The sequence below is a fragment of the Poromitra crassiceps genome (assembly GCF_964638095.1).
Source record: "Poromitra crassiceps genome assembly, chromosome: 13".
NCBI lineage: Eukaryota > Metazoa > Chordata > Actinopteri > Beryciformes > Melamphaidae > Poromitra > Poromitra crassiceps.
Genome location: NC_139644.1, coordinates 5,957,537 through 5,976,955, shown reverse-complemented (window position 1 = coordinate 5,976,955; position 19,419 = coordinate 5,957,537). Strand labels below are relative to the sequence as shown.

General features: G+C 47.0%; 1 protein-coding gene across 1 annotated transcript; it reads left to right on the top strand.

The window, feature by feature from the left end:
- Positions 1-350: 350 nt before the first annotated feature.
- On the top strand, positions 351-19,004 carry casc3 (casc3 exon junction complex subunit; the record flags this gene model as incomplete). The annotated part of the gene is made up of 11 exons (XM_083648984.1): positions 351-554; positions 3,416-3,440; positions 4,553-4,608; positions 6,384-6,689; positions 6,839-6,987; positions 8,042-8,215; positions 13,386-14,428; positions 16,355-16,540; positions 16,880-16,978; positions 18,423-18,589; positions 18,861-19,004. The coding sequence occupies 11 exons, from the start codon at positions 351-353 to the stop codon at positions 19,002-19,004; spliced, it is 2,553 nt and encodes an 850-aa protein (XP_083505110.1).
- Positions 19,005-19,419: the final 415 nt, after the last annotated feature.

Genomic DNA, 19,419 nt, shown 5'->3' with positions numbered 1-19,419 from the left:
CGGAGGCCAGTCAGGCTATGCGAGGGAGCTGACCGGGTGGTTGCAGAGCTAGCAGCGAAGCTAGCAGCTAGGAGCGTGTATTGTGAAGACAAGAATAAAAAGCCTGTACCAACTTCAAGTCTCCAGTTCCTTGGACAAATACCCACTTTGTTACACTATATATAAATGTGTGGTGCTCAGTAAGGATTATTGATGAAGGTCCATGTAGGAATATTTACAAGCACTAGAGGGCGGTCACACACAGCATGACAACGAAGTCCACACACAAAGACACAACAAAAGAAGAAGAAAGCAGAACTCCCCCACAATTCCTTGTGTTCTTCCGGTTCCCAACCAATTCGATTCCTAAGATGGCGGACCGGCGGCGAAGGAGGAGACGCGCGTCCCAGGACAGCGAGGAGGACGACGAGTCCGGCTCGGGCTCAGGGAGCGCCAGGTCGGGTTCCCCGGCGACCAAGTCCCGCGGGAGAGAGAGAGAGCCCGTGGAGCCGGTGGAGGCTACAGCGCCCCGCGCCCCGGCCAAGCCCAAGAGCGGCGCGGAGGAGTCCGAATGTGTGAGTACCACAGTCGGGAGTGCTAGCTTGCTAAGCTGACCCGCACCACCGGCAACATTCAAGTTAGCTACCGTTAAGAAGAAGAGCCTATTCTAGGAAACGTTGCTGGTCGGCGAGCTGAGCTGAGCTGTGTGGCTGCTGGTTCCGCACAGGGCATTGGGGATTGGGCGGCAGGAGTCCCGAGTACGCTAGGTGTTTGTTTAGCAGCTAGCTAGGCCACGCTACAGCACCGCCGTGTGAGTTTGCCACGTCCAGCGCACGGTACTCCATAAATCACTCGGACTAGCCGCTGGGATCGGTGGTCAGCAAACGTTAACTGGTGCCCCGGGATGTTTTGGGATTGCTGAATGTATCGGTGTCTAATAAGAAGCTAATAAGGCTTCGAGCAGAGGTGGAGAAGCAGCTCCAGGCTCTGTGTGTGTGTGACTGTGAGGGAGGGAGCAGGAGGGCAGACAGGTCGGCTTGAATGATGACCAGCCGTCGCTCAGTTTGGCCGCACTTTGTTTGTGGCTGTAACAAAACACGACATCACCTGTCTGCTTGAAACTTGAATTGGCTGATTGAGCTGCTCACTGCTGTGACAGGTGTCGCGCCTGCTGCACTCTGCAGCTGCCTTCATCTGGACCAAACGGTCGTAAACGTGCAAATGCGCATTATCAGTGTGGTAATGACAAAATAATATGCATTTGTGAATCTTTAACCTCTTGTAACCAAATAATCACAATTGTGGCCAAACGAGTGTTAAAATCCGGCAGTTTGTGATTATTACTGGCTTTTTTGGGGCAATTTAAAAGGGGCTTTAGAAAACCCATGAGCTGCAACAGTGAGATGTCTGAACCACCATGTTTCACTTGTTGGAAATAAATTGGTTGCTAAGCAACAATAGCCAAACGTGTACTTGATGCTGGAGTTGTTGTGTGGGTTTTTCTTGGCAGCATCACCAGCATATTGAGCTGTTGGTGCTTCACTGATGTCAGTGGTGTGACTAAAGCTCTGCTTGATGTTTTTGTAACGTTCCTGTTGCATTGCCAGGCCATTTTGTTAGCTAAACTGTGGTTGACCCTAAACACATCTGTCTCTGAGTACCATTTTTGGAGTTTGAAGCTTCCATGAGAGGTATTCTGTGAGCCGGTAAGGCTCTCTCTCCTTTGAGAGAGGCTGGTGACGCGTTACTACAGGCAGTAACTTCACGTCACCAGGCTCTCTCTCAAAGGAGAGAGCCTGGTGACGCGTTACTACAGGCAGTAACTTCACGTCACCAGGCTCTCTCTCAAAGGAGAGAGGCTGGTGACGCGTTACTACAGGCAGTAACTTCACGTCACCAGGCTCTCTCTCAAAGGAGAGAGGCTGGTGACGCGTTACTACAGGCAGTAACTTCACGTCACCAGGCTCTCTCTCAAAGGAGAGAGGCTGGTGACGCGTTACTACAGGCAGTAACTTCACGTCACCAGGCTCTCTCTCAAAGGAGAACATCCGCCCCTCGTTCTGGTGGATCTTGGATGCGTTTATATGGTGTTAGTTCATTTTATTTTTGTAGCTAGGCTACATAGCTAGATAACGCGGATCACATTTATTTACGTTGCTATGGCGCCCTGTTTTCAGAGCAGAATTGTTTTTTTGGGGGCCGTTCCCGGCGTCTTCCGCCGGAACACCAAGTGTGTTTGCGCCGGAAGCCTCGGAGCGAGCTTTTTCCATCCAGAATACAAGCCAGTGAGACAGATCATGGGCTGCAGCACCACACCACACCACACCACACCACACCACACCACCCACACCACACCACACACGCCAGCATGTCCTCCTCAGTGTGGAAATTGTTCACCGTCAGTGAAGAAGACACAAAGCTAGCAGTTTGTCACACATGCAAGTGGAAAATAAGCCGTGGAGACAGAGGTGCGGCCGAGTCCAGTCTGAGCGGCTCGCTCAACCTCACTGGCCCCCCTCTCTCTGCTCTCTCTCCCCGGGAAGTGGTGCTGCAGCATTGATGGAGCCCTGTGTCCAGTATGATAACCATTCCCCGACCTGCTGCCACCTGCCTTCTCCAGTCCACATCACCGCTGCTGCCTGTCAGTCATGTTGTAATGTGGATACAGGAGAGAGAGACTACCGTATTTGTTTTCGTATTGCGAATAGAACGACGAACATAATAATAAAACACATCAGACTCAGTGTGCAAGGTTTTCTGTGCGTGACAATCTTTTTTTTTAAATCGTGACAGATTGAAAAAAATGCATACGAAAATTTCGGACTGTGTGTAAACTCCGCCTGATGTTCAGACTGAATCGTCAACTCATAAACTAATTTCCTCTTCTACTCGAGGAGTGGGCGTGGATTCGAAGGCCTGGAGCCAGGCTAAGTCCTTGTCCATGGATCACATTTTGATGTTCTGTTGCACCTGTTTTCTTTTGGAAAAGTAAATGCATGATAGCTGTGGGATATACTGGAATTTATTTATTTTTTATATCCATTGTATTTGCACAAAAAAGCTCTGTCGAGTAACCTAGAACACTTATTTTGAGATGTGTTTGAGTGAGATGGTCGTATCTCATGCAAATTATAAGAATTGTTATATTAATCTTAATTTTCTATTAAAGCAAAGTTACAATTTTTTTTGTGTAAGCTGTCAATTATTGATCTTTGAAAGAAAATCGGTATCGGCAAGTCAGACATCTCAAAAATGGGAAATCGGAACCGACCAAAAAAAATCGCAATCTGTGCAACCCTAGAAATAAGTTGATTATAGACTTGTGTGTTTGCTCATGTTGTTCATGTGTAAACAGTCTGATTTGAAAGTGGTGTGCCTCATTGTGTTTATGCATCATGGTTTGATATGAATGGTCATTTTGCTTTCTTCATTGCAGGAGAGTGAAGATGGGGTCGGAGAAGGTAAGCTTACTATCAACTGATGTACATTAGCAGACACACACAACCCTGAAAATGGCAAAATAATAATAATAACTATTTGTATAGCACTTTTCAATACACGTAACAAAGTGCTTCACAACAGTCAATAAAACACGTGTGTAAAACAGTCATTAAAAAGAACACAGCACATATCCAACCATTAAAGATATTTATTCAATGTTTGTCTTGTTTCTTACAGCAGGGTATCCCCATGGTCTTGAAAAGCATTGAAAGTTGATGAATCAATTTAGGGAAAGTTTAAGGCAATTATAAAGTATTAAAAAGTCTCAATTGACAGAGGTATTAACACTGTGATCACTCACACACTGATATTTGCTGCTGTTTAGAATAATAAAGCTGCACCACACAACATCTTATCTGCTGCACCACACAACATCTTAAAATCTCGGGTAATACAAGGAATGATAAGTCTGGGGAAATAGTCTGTAATTTTGAAAATGTGTAGGAACCCTTTTTGTGTATAGCTGTTCTAAAAACACAAAGCTAGGCCTCTTGTCGTCTTCATGCTTAATTTTGTCAACCTGTCTGCCTGTACTGTCCTGTACAACCTGTCTGCCTGTACTGTGCTGTACAACCTGTCTGCCTGTACTGTGCTGTACAACCTGTCTGCCTGTACTGTGCTGTACAACCTGTCTGCCTGTACTGTGCTGTACAACCTGTCTGCCTGTACTGTGCTGTACAACCTGTCTGCCTGTACTGTACTGTACAACCTGTCTGCCTGTACTGAGCTGTACAACCTGTCTGCCTGTACTGTGCTGTACAACCTGTCTGCCTGTACTGTACTGTACAACCTGTCTGCCTGTACTGTGCTGTACAACCTGTCTGCCTGTACTGTACTGTACAACCTGTCTGCCTGTACTGTGCTGTACAACCTGTCTGCCTGTACTGTGCTGTACAACCTGTCTGCCTGTACTGTACTGTACAACCTGTCTGCCTGTACTGTGCTGTACAACCTGTCTGCCTGTACTGTACTCAACCTGTCTGCCTGTACTGTACAACCTGTCTGCCTGTACTGTACTGTACAGTGACATACATCTAATCTAAATACCCTCTGTTCCTCTGTCTCTCCTCAGCCGTCCTCTCTGACTATGATAGTGCCGATCCTGAGGAAAATGGCTCCCACTCCGAGGTAAAAACACCAGCAGCTAGATTCATGTGGAGGCTCCACTGGGTTAGGGTTAGGTCTATGACTGCCTCCACTGGGTTAGGGTTAGGTCTATGACTGCCTCCACTGGGTTAGGGTTAGGTCTATGACTGCCTCCACTGGGTTAGGGTTAGGTCTATGACTGCCTCCACTGGGTTAGGGTTAGGTCTATGACTGCCTCCACTGAGTTAGTGTTAGGTCTATGACTGCCTCCACTGGGTTAGGGTTAGGTCTATGACTGCCTCCACTGGGTTAGGGTTAGGTCTATGACTGCCTCCACTGGGTTAGGGTTAGGTCTATGACTGCCTCCACTGGGTTAGGGTTAGGTCTATGACTGCCTCCACTGGGTTAGGGTTAGGTCTATGACTGCCTCCACTGGGTTAGGGTTAGGTCTATGACTGCCTCCACTGGGTTAGGGTTAGGTCTATGACTGCCTCCACTGGGTTAGGGTTAGGTCTATGACTGCCTCCACTGGGTTAGGGTTAGGTCTATGACTACCTCCACTGGGTTAGGGTTAGGTCTATGACTGCCTCCACTGGGTTAGGGTTAGGTCTATGACTGCCTCCACTGGGTTAGGGTTAGGTCTATGACTGCCTCCACTGGCGGAACGAAAGGCGTAACACAATTATTCACCACCCCGTTTTCCATACTTTCACGCCGGAGGTGCGGATTACATATTCCACAACATTTACCACTTTCAGAGGCTGTGTGAAATAGGGCTGGGTTAAAATATTTGATTCTCCAATTTTTAATCGATTTTTATTTTAATCCTTTGATATCGATTCATATAGAGATAAAAAAAATTACTAAATTTTTTTATTTTTTATTTTTATTTTTTTTATAAACAGGCTATAATATTATAGGCTGTGTGTGGTAGTTGAAACATAGTTTCAAGTTGATGTTTATTTATGTTTGTAGTTGAAACAAAAACATAAATATGGTAGGCTACATAAATGGAAATGTTTGATCATTAATATCTACTTTTAGAAATTATATAGGCTGAAATCAAATCACTGCATAATTGTGGAAGTGTCTTTATTGACAGATGAAAAGGCTGTTATGTACCCTTTGTCACCACCTGGTGAGTAAATATATGTGTAAATAAAACCATTAAAATTGACAACCGGTCACGCAAAAAAGGTTGGGAACCCCCGTGTTACATAACTGGACAATCATGTAATTCAGGTTACAGCTCAAAAAACATGTTTTAGTATCACTAACCAAATCGATATTTAAATGAATCGAATCGAATCGCGATTAATCTATTCGGAACCTTGTGAATCGGAATCAAATCGATTCTTGAAATTTGAACCAATACCCAGCCCTAGTGTGAAAGCGGCTACAGACAATCCGTCTCCTGTTGTGAAACAATTTCTCAGAACTGGCATGTGTTGCAACAGTAATTGTCAACGCTGCTCAAGAGACGTAATTGAAGAGGATGACAATTAAATGTGAAGATAGCCTAGCTACACAACACAGCACTATACAATACACAGCCGAGCTACACAACACAGCACAATACAATACACAGCCTAGCTACACAATGCACACAGCATGTTGCCTGCATGAGTTAAGAATTTAAGAAATACATTGACTTATTTTTCTTGCAACAATTTTTTTTTTTACTTATTAAAGTAAACCTTTTAACTGATTAACTGATCATATTAATCGGTAAATTTTTGGTTATCGGCTATCGGTTGACATCCCTATAAGGTTGATCTAGAGCTCTGACCTGTATCTGTGTCTCCTGCATTGCCCAGGGTGCAGAGGAGGAGGAGGAGGCAGCAGCAGAGCACTACAGCGAGGAAGAGGCTCCAGCAGCAGCCAGCGAGCCCAAACCCCCCGCTGCTGCCGACGGCCCCACACAGGGAGAGGAGGCGCAGGACGAGCAGGAGCAGGAGGAGCAGCAGCAGCAGGAGGAGCAGCAGGTGGAGGAGGAGGAGCAGGTGGAGGAGGGGCAGCAGGTGGAGGAGAAGGAGGATGAGGGGAGAGGACGACGCACTAAAGAGGAGGGCAAGGCAGAGAAGGGAACCCTAGCTGGAGAGAGGCAGAGTGGAGACGGACAGGTAAGAGTGAGTCTGTTTTGGACCTATAGCGTTGATCTTGTCATACCTGCAGTACCTGAATCCACAATACTGCCTCCAGAGTCAGCTCGATACTGCCTCCAGAGTTAACCTCATATCCTCTTCCCGTCTCCCAATGAAAACGCACGCAGGAGTCGACAGACGACCCGGAGACCAAGTCAGGCGGGAAGCCGGGTCAGAAGCTGGACGACGACGAGGACCGGAAGAACCCGGCCTACATCCCCAGGAAGGGCCTTTTTTTCGAGCACGACGTGCGAGGACACGCCCAGGAGGAGGAGAGGTACGGGACGGGTCAGGAGCGTACTGGTCAGGAGCGTACTGGTCAGGAGCGTACTGGTCAGGAGCGTACTGGTCAGGATCGTACTGGTCAGGAGCGTACTGGTCAGGAGCGTACTGGTCAGGATCGTACTGGTCAGGAGCGTACTGGTCAGGAGCGTACTGGTCAGGAGCGTACTGGTCAGGAGCGTACTGGTCAGCAGCGTACGCGTCAGGAGCGTACGGGTCAGGAGCGTACTGGTCAGGAGCGTACTGGCACGCCGCTAAGCTCATAGGTCTTTGAGAAGATATCGGCCAGTCAGCAGCTATAGAAAAGCCAATCTGGGAACCCAGAGTCTATTTTTATTTGAAAAATAGACTCTGGGACAGCCCTACCATTTTTCCCAGCTTCCTGTACAGCGCGCCTCTCCTGCCACCGTCACTTCCTTTTCCGTGTCCGTGCTCCACTAGACAGTACTACAGTGTTAACGTTATTAGTGAACAGCCAAAATGGACGCGGAAAAGGAAAGCGGAAGTGACCCACCCTCACTTCCTTTTCAGCTATTTGCTAATAACGTTAACGCATAAACACACTGCATAGAGGACGTTAACTCATCTTGCAACAACAGTGGAAAATGACTGGAAAGTCGCGGTGCAAGTTGCTATTTAGACTGTAAACAGTGGAACACGGACACGGAAAAGGAAGTGACGGTGGCAGGAGAGGCGTGCTGTACAGGAAGCTGGGGAAAACGGTAGGGCTGTCCCAGAGTCTATTTTTCAAATAAAAATAGACTCTGGGTTCCCAGATTGTAGAAAAGCAGACATGAACATCTGTTCTCTTTATATTTACTTAGTTTATTGTATTCCTTTTAATTGTATACCGTATTTGTTTCATTGTTCAAAGGCAGTAATGACCCCCAGTGTGTCTCTACCACTGAACAGGTCTCTCACTCTATCTCACACTGTCTCTCATGCACTCTCTCTCTCTCTCACACACGGTCTCTCATGCACTCTCTCTCTCTCTCTCTCTCTCTCGCTCAAACTCTGTCTCTGTCTCATTCTCTCTGTGTCTCTCTCAGACCTAAAGGTCGTAACAGGAAGCTGTGGAAGGACGAGGGTCGCTGGGAGCACGACAGGTTCAGGGAGGAGGAGCAGGCACCAAAGAGCCGGGAGGAGCTCATTGCCATATATGGTTATGACATCCGCAACGGGGGCGGGGCCGGAGACCGGTCGTACAGACAGCGCAGACCCAGGTGAGACACGCGTTTAGCCGGTTTCTACGTTTAAACGAAACAAGCAATGCTGTCTACTGAATAGGGACGGGTACCGTTCACATTTGAACCGATACCGGTTAGGGATGGGCATTTCTAGCAAAAACACTATTCGAAATTCGCTGGCCAAAGTCGACTTTTAATCGAAATTCGGGAAAAAAAAAAAAATGTTAACACGTTCACTGCCATTGACGAGTTATCTCGGCTTACAGAATCCAACGGTTCACTGCCAAAGACGAGTTATTTCGGCTTAAATTTTTTTTTTTTTTTTGACGGTGGGACGTGGATCAACGCTCCCCACGTCTCCTATAAAAATATTGGAGTCAGCGAACGTGTACAACCCATTCCACGGACCCACTAAGTGGCGACAGTGCTCTCCACACTAGGAAAAGCAGAGCCAAAACTGTAGGGTAACGCGCGAGGAAACCATTCTCTACTGTAAAATGGATTGGCGAAAACGCTTTCACTTTCGCGCATTATCGCGCTGGGAGCTGGCGGTGGGGGATTCCAAAAATAGACTGGGTGGAAAACACACTTTGAAACACGCAGCATAAAGTTGAACAAGTAAAACAATTTTTATAAGCATTTTAAGCAAGGTTTATGGAAAAATGAATGGCGGATGAAATCCCATGAAGAGGGAGAGGTTGCTTATAAAAAATGTTTTACTTGCTCAAACCAAGCGATTCGACTATACTTAGAATCAGGGGAGACAATGCAACATTTCACTCACCCAATTTTCTTTTTTTTTTTCTTTTTTTTTTCAATAAACGAATTTCGACTTTCAATAATAAAAGTCGACCTTGATAATAACGATTATTCGGAAATTCGATGCCCATCCCTAATACCGGTACGATACCAGTACCTGGAATTCGGTACAGTACCATTTTCGGTACTTTACACACTCTAATAACAAAAAAGAATTACAGTTGTAAAAAAAAAAAGTCCAAACTTCTCAATTTCAACATTGTTCTTTATTTAGCACATTATGTATTTAGCACCAGACAAAATAAAACTCCTCCCTACCTCTCCCCTCCCAAACCAAGACTTGTAGCAGCAAGGTTAGTTTAGTGGGGTTGGGGAAATGGGGGGAATAGTACTTGGGGGCAACTGATGTCCAACACAGCTTCCAGCAGGGCCTGGTCTTCATCTTCAAAGAGCTCCCCAAGTGCTGAAAGTTTCTTCTGTTTATTGAGTGGTATCTGAAAATAAAAAAAGGCATCGTGATTCATCAAGCATTATTTGTGTTATCAATAGAAAGAAGTGTCAGTGCTATGCACATCTTAATCGAAATTACAATGTATTGTTAGTAACATAGCTTAGGCTACACTATGAATAACACACCCGGCCATTATCACTCGTCATTATGCAAAATAATAATTTACCTGAACCATATCCATCGCTGAGAAGAGGGTGAATCGTGTCTCCTCCTGTGCGGCTGTCACTGGCACATGGTTACCTAGCAATGAAAGAAAGAGTGCAACGTTAAATAACACGTCTCACGGTCGGTGATATGAGCTGATGATAATTATTATAGAACGTTAACAACGCTAAGCTATAAAGCTAACTCAGCCAAGACAGTGAAAAGCCCCGTTATCTAACAACCACAACGGCAACTTATCCAGCTAACGCTAGCAAATTAAATAACGTTACCTGATGTTGTAGAAGTCGATGCCTCTCTCAAGTTCCGTCATCATCTTCCTCCAAGACTTAATCTAACGTTACAGCTGACGAGCTGAGGAGGTGCTGCTAACGTTAGCTGCGGTGCGGTGTCTGCTTCATTCACTCAGCCTATCTAAGACGTTACAGTCTTCAGCATTTAGCTAAATATATCTTGTGTTTGACCATGCTTCCTCAAGTTTGAGGTGTTTCCCTAGTCAGCTTTGCAATTCACATCACAAATGTTGCAGCCAGTGTTATCTGAGTCTATCTTGGTAAAGTGTAGCCACAGCTTTCGGCTGGTCGTGTTTTTCTTTCAGGACCTTCAGGTAGAGTGACGTACTGACGTAACACGCTCTCGCGTGTTGCCTTAAGGTTCCGTCGGAATTTCTACTTTACCCACTCTCTTTCTATTACTGAGATGCGTTCAAGTACCGAAATTTGGTACCGTTTGTTTTTATGTGAACTGGTACGGGGCAGTACAGACGTAATTCGGTCTAGGGATGCAACGATTATAAATTTTGATGTACGATTATAGTCTGAGAAAAAACCACGATTATCACGGTTTCACGATTATTGTTATGGACGTATAAAAATCACATGAGCATTCTCTAAATAGAGGTTTTATTGTATTTCCCCCACAATCTTAACAGTTGCTGCCTTCCGGAATACTAATGCACGATATGGATTTTTACAGCCGATAGTATAGGCCTACGCTAACCGATAAATATTCTCCTGGCCAATAACCGATACGTTAAACATACTATTGTTACTTTTTTCACATTTTTGTATTTAAAAAAATAAGTTCTTAACCTGTATTTTATGCACACCTGGGATTAAAAAAAGAAGAAAGGGCAGATGTAGTGAGCAAAGATGGATGATTTAATATTCCATGGCTCTGACCTAATCAAATCTAACTGACATCACTATTGTGAACATAAAACAAACAACATTTCTGATATAATATATATATATATATAATACAAAAAATATTTTATTATTATTTTATAGACGCGAAAGCCTATAGCTGCTTAGTCTGCAGAAAAAAACACAAAAGGCATAGTAACTTAGACTCTTATTGGCATGTTACTGGCAACTAAATGTGCCGTCTGAAATGAATTTTGCATTGGGGTCAGTTCTATTGAAGTGATGATGGGGCAGGCATGGAAAGCCTCACTATAAGCCATCATGTGTCGTTTCACTTTTTACTGGAAAATGCTCCCTCTGGATTAAAGAAAGGACACTCTGTGGTGTTGACTGGTGTTTGTTATGTAAATGTGCGCATTTGTTTTCCTTGTCTCAGTCAGATCATGACTGCCAAGCAGCTAGCTACGTTAGCTTCACGTTATTAGGCCTACATGTAACGTTAGCGGGTTGCTTTTGGAGTTGACACAAACCCTTGATGTTTCTTTTCGTGTAAAGCATGCGGTTCTCTATGGTTTAGGCCAGCGCTGGGAGCATGAAGTGCTTTAAATGCGGGGATGTTTGGTCACAACGAGCTTGAGGAACTATGTACGCTAGGCTATGGCCAGCTAGCTAACATTAGCCACAACAGCTAACGTTAACGTCAATGACTGTATGTTAACGCTAAACAAATCCGCTGCCTCTTCCCCACGTTTGGTTTAACGTAACACCAGCTCAGACTTTCCCCTAATCTCAGAAACCTTGCGGGACATGTATTGCAACATTTATGTTGGGCATCCATGGCTAGGCTACAGACTGGCTACTACTGGGAGACATGGCAGCTGCCTGTGTTTGGTGCCTCCGCTAAATAGTCCGTGCGGAAACGAAGCGAGAGAGACAGGTTCCTCTCCTTCCAGCGCCGTCTGCGCCGCATGGGAGTTTAAACTGACGGACTGTTGTGAAACAAAACACTCGGTGTAGCGGAGCCGTGACGTTTTAAATCGCGGTTAATAGTCAAACCGGTTAACCCCTGCATCCCTAATTCGGTCGGTGCCTGTAAAAGTACCGAGTTCGGTACCCATCCCTTCTACTGAACTTTTGTTTTATACAAGGTGAATTAACAACCCACATCCAAACTCCAATGTATTGTCTCAGACTTTACTATATGATTTGATATTGATATACCGTAAATTTCAGACTATAAGCCGCGGCTTTTTCCCCGTTTTTTGGCCCTGCGGCTTATATAACGGTGCGGCTTATCTATGGATTTTTTCGAAAAAAAAAAAAAAAAATGAATTCTCTCTTTTTTAGCACTCTTTCTAACTATAAATCCACTTCTGTTTTAATTTCCTCTCTTGCCCTCTTTTCACCACACCGCGGACACTGTGTGCACTGTAAAAAAAAACACAGGTGGTGTTGTGTTATGTTGAAATGTTAATAAATGGGAGCTTCCTCAAACAGCCATCTCTTTCCCGACAATCCCCTCTGTGCATGAACCCTTACATATGGTAATTAAACATTAAAACACACAAAAAAAAAAAAACATTAAAACACCTGCGGCTTATAGTCCGGTGCGGCTTATATATGTAACAAACAGGCAATTTTGCTGCTGCGGCTTATACTCCGGTGCGGCTAATAGTGCGGAAATTACGGTACTGATGGCATGATTTCAATATAATGTATCACACCATCCCTATATTCATAGTAGGCCTGCATGATATGACAAAAATCTGCGATGTGCGATAACATTGTTCAATATAGCGATGACGATACGACTTGCGATAAATAAACAAATATTAAAGTATGCATATTAGCTATTCAGTTCCTATGTCTTTCTGCTTTAATAATGGTAACACAGACCACAAACATAGCCTATGCCCACTGTATAAAGAAATTAAATACACACTGACTCTAGCTGAAACTACACACAGCGTGTTTGGGCTTTGGCAGAGGGTTTCGGAGCGCACTGTTGCAAGGGAAAGGTGTACGCTGGATTTACAACACAAGACAAAATGATCAGATGCTGAGTGGGAATGCATGTGTTTATTGCGCATGTTCATATTGCGATGACGATGAAAATACGATTAATTGTGCAGCCCTAATTCATAGCTACATCAGCACACGGTGTCATATATTCAAACTTGATTTCAGGATACTATATTGATTTCAGAGCTATAAGAAGAGCAGATTATAAACACAGACGTACATTGTTCCACAATGGTCATTTTACATAGAGGCTAAAACACCAGTGGTTCCACAGTCTGGATGAAAACCTGACGGAGCTCAAAACAGGGTTGCTTAAAGCAAAAATAATACCATTTGCAGAGTCTGATAACCTGCATGCATGTGTATATACTGTAAGAGTGTAATCAATGAACATGTGATTCTGATGTAATTACTTTGTTTTGTAGTGTTGTGATTCATGATTATTGATCATGGATTAAGGGAAATGATGTATTAATGTGTCAAGCTGATGTATCTATTTTTATTGGTGTATTGTTTTATCCCTTGTGTTTACATAGCCCTACATAGCAGTTGCACACACATGACATTTGGTTTAATCGAGGGTTCCTCTTCTCTCCCTGTCCTGTAGACAGAGTACGTCTCCCAGCAGAGAGAAGCGCTGGGGAGGTGGAGGAGGAGGAGAAGAGAGGCCCGTTCGCTCCTGGCAGAGTGGAGGAGGAGGAGGAGGAGGAGGACTGAACCGTGGAGGAGCTCCTCCACCTTCATCCATCCACCCCTCCTCTTCATCACCCTCTTCCTTCCCTCCCTCCTCTCAGCGTAACAACAACCCTTCCAGCAGACCGCCTCCCTCACACCACGCCCCGCCCGGCCGCAGCTTCCAGAGCAGCAGACCCTCTCACCAGAATCAAGCGCACCTCCCGCATCAGTCCCAGTATAGGAATAACGAATCAAATGCGCCCCCTCACCCGAGAGAACGACAGGGGCCTAGGACTCATTCGGAGCCCGCCCACGCTCACCGGCAAGGCTTCTCATCGGGTGAAGGAGAAAGGGGCGTGGTTAACCGGGGAGGGCGCGGGGGAAGGGGCGGGCCCTCAGTCGCAGAGGAAATGAGTAGCGATGGTGGCATGGACGAAGAGGATTTGGGCCTGGCTGCGGTAACGACGGCAAAATCGTCGCAACCCGGCGGTTACCAGTCTGCCTCGCCGAGGCGGCAGCCGCCACAAGAACGAGGAAACGCCGACCGACCCGCTGCGGGATTGGCTTCCGACCCCTCCCTCCAGACCAATCGGGAAGCCTCCCCTCCCGCCGAGCGCCCGGTGGAGCGCAAGTCGTACTCGCTGGCGCGCAGGACTCGCTCTCGGCCCGCCGACCTGGGCAGCAAGCAGCCGTCTGTGGAGGAGTCGGCTGTGACTGTGAACGCCGCGTCCACCGGGGGCAACGCCGCGTCCACCGGGGGCACCACCGCGTCCACCGGGGGCAACGCCACGTCCACCGGGGGCGCCGGTGGAGAGAGCTGGGTGGGAGGTGACCCGCCGGGCCAGGGGGGAGGGGGCGGTGGAGGAGGGGGGCTGACGGGGATGGATCAGGATATGGCCAGGTTGAGTCTCGCCGGGCAGCCGCAGAGCTGGACCCAGCAGAACCCCACCTCCTACATGCGCTCAGAGATGAGAGGTGAGTGGACATACGTCTGATCGCTTCAGGTGCCTTTGTACACTCCTGTCTCCTTCACACCTACAGTCTCTGTTCTACGGTCCAGTTGCAGTATTTTCCCTACGTTTGCTGCGGTGGGGTGGGATGGGCTCGGGGGGGAGGGGGGGGTTGAGAAGAAACGATCCAATTAAAATGCAGAGGTGGTCAGCAGATGTGGGTCAGCCACCAAGCAGCTCAATTTAACCCGTTTGTCACAAAATCCCACGGCACACCTGGACTTGCCTCGGCACACAATTTGGGAACCACTGGTCTACTGGAACATGCATTGGGGGTCAGCAGAGAGAACAGGCTGTTGTGCGGGTGAGTAGATGATCCACAGGAACCTCCTAAAGGTCTCAGTCTAGTCGAGCGAGGCTCTGCAAGGCAGACCTCCGCAGAGCACGTGCGGACTCCGCGCTGGGGCCCATGCTTTTATAGTCAGAACGGCAGCCAAGTGATCAGCATGTATTGTACAATGGTAAATAGTGAGAACAGCCCGTGAAAAGTCGCAATGAAACGCCATTATGTGCAGTAGGGGTGTCAAAAATAATCGATTATAAGATGCATCGCGATGCGGACGTGCACGATTCGGCATCGATTCACAAATGTCAAAAATCTATTATTATTATTATTATTATTATTATTATTTTTAATAATCAAATAAAATATAATGGAAGTACATGCAGTTGTTTATTTTAATTATGGATCATAATACAATGCAATTCCAAATGCACTTTTATTTTAAAAATAGCCACACAGTGAGAAAAAAGAAAGTGAGAAAAAATAAATCATGTATTGCGGAAAAAAGTGATGCATCGATTGAAGATTCATCGAGATTCATCGATAATCGTACTCGAATCGTAGCTCCTCTGAATCGTAGCCGTCTGAATCGTAGCCTCTGAATCATAATCGAATCGTGAGGCCAGTGAAGATTCACAGCCCTAATGTGCAGTACTGAGTGCGCTTTCACTCTCACACGACCGCACATCAGCACATGAAGGAATCACCAAACTTGTTTTTACTGAATAGCCGTTTCAGTTCTCAGCCCTGATAGCCTACTCTGTGCTGCTTTTAATCTCAACGCAACACATTTACTTTGTGAAATGACTAAAAACGAACCGTTACAAATCAAAGTTTACCACATGGGTCAAGAAATGTGATGAAAACACGGCTCCGTGTTGATTTAATTCCTCTCCCTGCAAAGCGCAGCGCCCCCTGGGAGCTGCGGAAGTCATGCTGTTAGAAAAAGGTACCTGCTGTGCGGTTGCGGAGGGCGTGCCTAACGCATTGATGTCATTTTTGGCACGCGGCCCTCGCTCCTCCCCTGGCGCAGTGACCATAAAACAAGCTTAAGGCAGTGGTTCCCAAACTGGGGTACCCCTAGGGGTATGTGGAGGTACTACAGGGGTAGTTGAGCGAAACGGGGGGAAACGGAAATATGAAAAAATAAATCATGAAAATGAATGAAAGGTTGAAATAGATCTGCTCAGGAGGCACTAATTGCAACTGTTTCGCTCCGTTTCTTATTGTGTAATGTTATATTATTCAAAAGGTTGGTTATCATTCAATTCATTCTATGCTATAGTTTCCTCTTCAGTTTTCTAAGCAAAATGTTCTAGTCTGGTAAATGGGCTGCTTGGATTCAGAAATCAGGGAAAGGGGTACTGAAGAACCCCTGTCCTAAAGCACGGCTGGGTGTACTGTTCCTGCATCAGCCCAGGTTCTCTCTCCATCTGTCTCATCTGTCCCCCAGTGAAATAGTACAAAGTCAATGTCTCTGTCTCGTCTGTCCCCCAGTGAAACAGTACAAAGTCAATGTCTCTGTCTCGTCTGTCCCCCAGTGAAACAGTACAAAGTCAATGTCTCTGTCTCGTCTGACCCGCATGCCTCCCCCTCTCTCCTCTCTAGGCCTCCCGGGCACCATGCAGCACATCCCCGCCGGGCCTCCCCAGTTCTCTGGCATGGAGGAGATGGGTGTCGGGGGGAACCGGGCTAAACGCTACTCGTCCCAGAGGCAGAGGCCCGTGCCTGAGCCGGCCCCGCCGCCGCCGCCCATGCATCTCGGCGTGATGGAGGGACACTTCTATGACCCCAGTAAGCTGAGCACACCACAGCAAGCTGACCACACCACAGCAAGCTGACCACAGCAAGCTGACCACACCACAGCAAGCTGCCCACACCACAGCAAGCTGCCCACACCACAGCAAGCTGACCACAGCAAGCTGCCCACACCACAGCAAGCTGACCACAGCAAGCTGCCCACACCACAGCAAGCTGACCACAGCAAGCTGCCCACACCACAGCAAGCTGACCACACCACAGCAAGCTTTTCACAAGCAATTTGTTCATCACAGCAGCAATTTCTTATGGAAAATGTAAAAAAAATCCTGCAATGTTTTGATTGCATTGTTGATGAATGTCTCTGTCTCACAGTGCCATATCAGGGACCAATCTATGCCCACGGTGACAGCCCCGCCCCCATCCCACCCCAAGGCATGCTGGTCCAGCCTGAGATGCACATCCCTCACCCTGGTCAGTGGACTCTGGTGTCTGTGAGAGAGAGAGAGCACATATGATGTCTTGTCTTTCTGCTTTTTACAAAGGGGGGAAATATGAAGTTGCGTTTTATTTTTGGCAAACAACGTTTTGGCCCAGTTTGTCAGGGGAGACAGACTCTGTCAAAACATTACTTGTCCAGCGTTTCCTCTAGTATTTTGTTTTAGCAGCCGGGGGAAAGGGTTTGTTGTACCTGGGTCGTGCGCACCGACGCTCGCAGAATTGCACAGATGAACTTTTCTATAATAGTGATAATTTGGTAATGTTATTTAATGAAACTAGAACTAATGCGCTCTCCTTTCTAGCATCCCTCACTGTCGCAGACGCAGTTTGTGCGCTCGCCCGCTCAACTGGCTGCGCTCATTTTGATCATGCCTCGTGGGTTTTCCCTCCAAGTCTCGGAAAAATCATTCTCAAAAAATGTGTATGATTTTTTTTATTTACTTTTTTTAACCATCCCGCTAACACAAGCTAACACTGAAAAATACAAGCTAACACTAAAAAACACAGAAAAACACATGCTAACACTGAAAAACACAGAAAAACACAAGCTAACTGAAAGACACATTTTATTGTCCCTCCATTTCAAAACTCATTCCGGTGAGCCTGCAGAAGGCTTTGCTAGATGAGGGACAAGCACTGTTAAATGAGAAAATGGCATTTCCTCATTCCTCACAACAAAGAGTTGACACCGCAGAGTCACATTTTCAAGGAGCTGCACGCCCCCTCCGCCGAGCTGCGCTGATAGGACGCCCAGCTAAGGCGACCCCATCGGCGCAGTCAGCGCTGGCGATTTCACGTGAGCATAACTTGCGCTTAAGGGGCCATTCAGACCAATAGCGTTTTTGGAGCTGCCAATGTCTTTTTGCAATTCATTCTCTATGTAAGGACGCGCTAAACGTGCTCCTCTTTTAATGAACGCACCTGGCGTTTAAACACTGGTGGCGTCTAGTGTTTTTGGAGGAGCGCTCTGGGCGTCTTTAGCAGAAAAAAGTTGAACATTAGAGGATAAGTGCCCTGATCGTCTTTTCCTCTCTTCCTACCTTCTCTCCTCCCGAGGGATTTTCATCCTCGGCTGCTGCCAGAATTGGCAATAATCTGGCTTTCGTGTTGACAATGAACAACATCAAACAGACAAAACTAGTTGGCTACTGTCCTTGTGGTCGTTGTGTTCTGATCTGTACTGCACACGACTACAGGGGAAAACAAACAGAGCGCAAAAAAAATGCTCCGTGCTCTGTGTTTTGTGCACAATGGAAGCCCTCTCAACATGATTTTCATAGCGTTCTGACTGAAAAAAGCGCTTTGGGTGTAAACGCCGCCTAACACTGAAAAACACAAGCTAACACCTCAGTTCTGTGATTTATTTAGACCGTGCTTCTGACTGTGTTAGTCATCATTCTGTTTGCCTCCTAACCAGGTCTCCATCCCCACCAATCGGGCGGCCCGATGGCTAGCCCCGCCCTGTTCGGAGGCCCGCCTGTTTCTCTGTCGCCAGGGCAACCTCAGCAACTGTTGCCACCGCCTTTCTACCCTCCGCCAGGGGTCATGACCTTCCCTTACCCAACCATGTACCCTAATCCACAGGTATGTACAACACACGCGCGCTCAGTCCAAGAACGCACATTAGCCCAAACCTCTTTTTTTTTTAAATATATTTTTCTTGTTATTCTTGATTGTTCGATATTGATGTTTGTTGTTTCAGGACCACAATGGAAATGAGTTTAACGACTTTATCCTGATGAATTATGTTATACTGTATGCATGTTAGTGTATTGTATTTTTAATTTGTCGAATAAATTCAATCACACACACACACACACACAGACTTTCTCAATGTCTCTTTCTCCATCTCCAGGCTCAGTCCCAGGTGTATGGAGGTGTGACTTATTATGACACGATGCAGCAGCAGGCTCAGCCCAAGCCTTCACCACCCCGTCGCTCCTCCCAGCCTGTCAGCATCAAGCCCCCCCCTCCAGAGGTGCCCTACGCCTCCGAGTGACATCCCCCCCCCTCCCTGTGACCCCCCCTCCAGAGGTGCCCTACGCCTCCGAGTGACCTCCCCCCCCTCCCTGTGACCCCCCCTCCAGAGGTGCCCTATGCCTCCGAGTGACCTCCCCCCCTCTCTCTGTGACCCCCCCCCCTCCAGAGGTGCCCTTTGCCTCCAAGTGACCCCCCCCCCCCTCCAGATGTGCCCTTCGCTTCCAAGTGACCACCTCCTCCTCTGCCCCCCTCCAGAGGTGCCCTTGACCTTTAAGTGACCATCTCCCCCCTCTGCCCCCCCCCCCCTCCAGAGGTGCCCTTTGCCTCCCAGTGACCTCCTCACCCCTCCCCTCCTCACACCCTTCCTCCCCCTCTGACCCGCCCTTACCCAGCCTCAGCCGCATCCACAGCCATTTACCACAGGTGAGTGGACC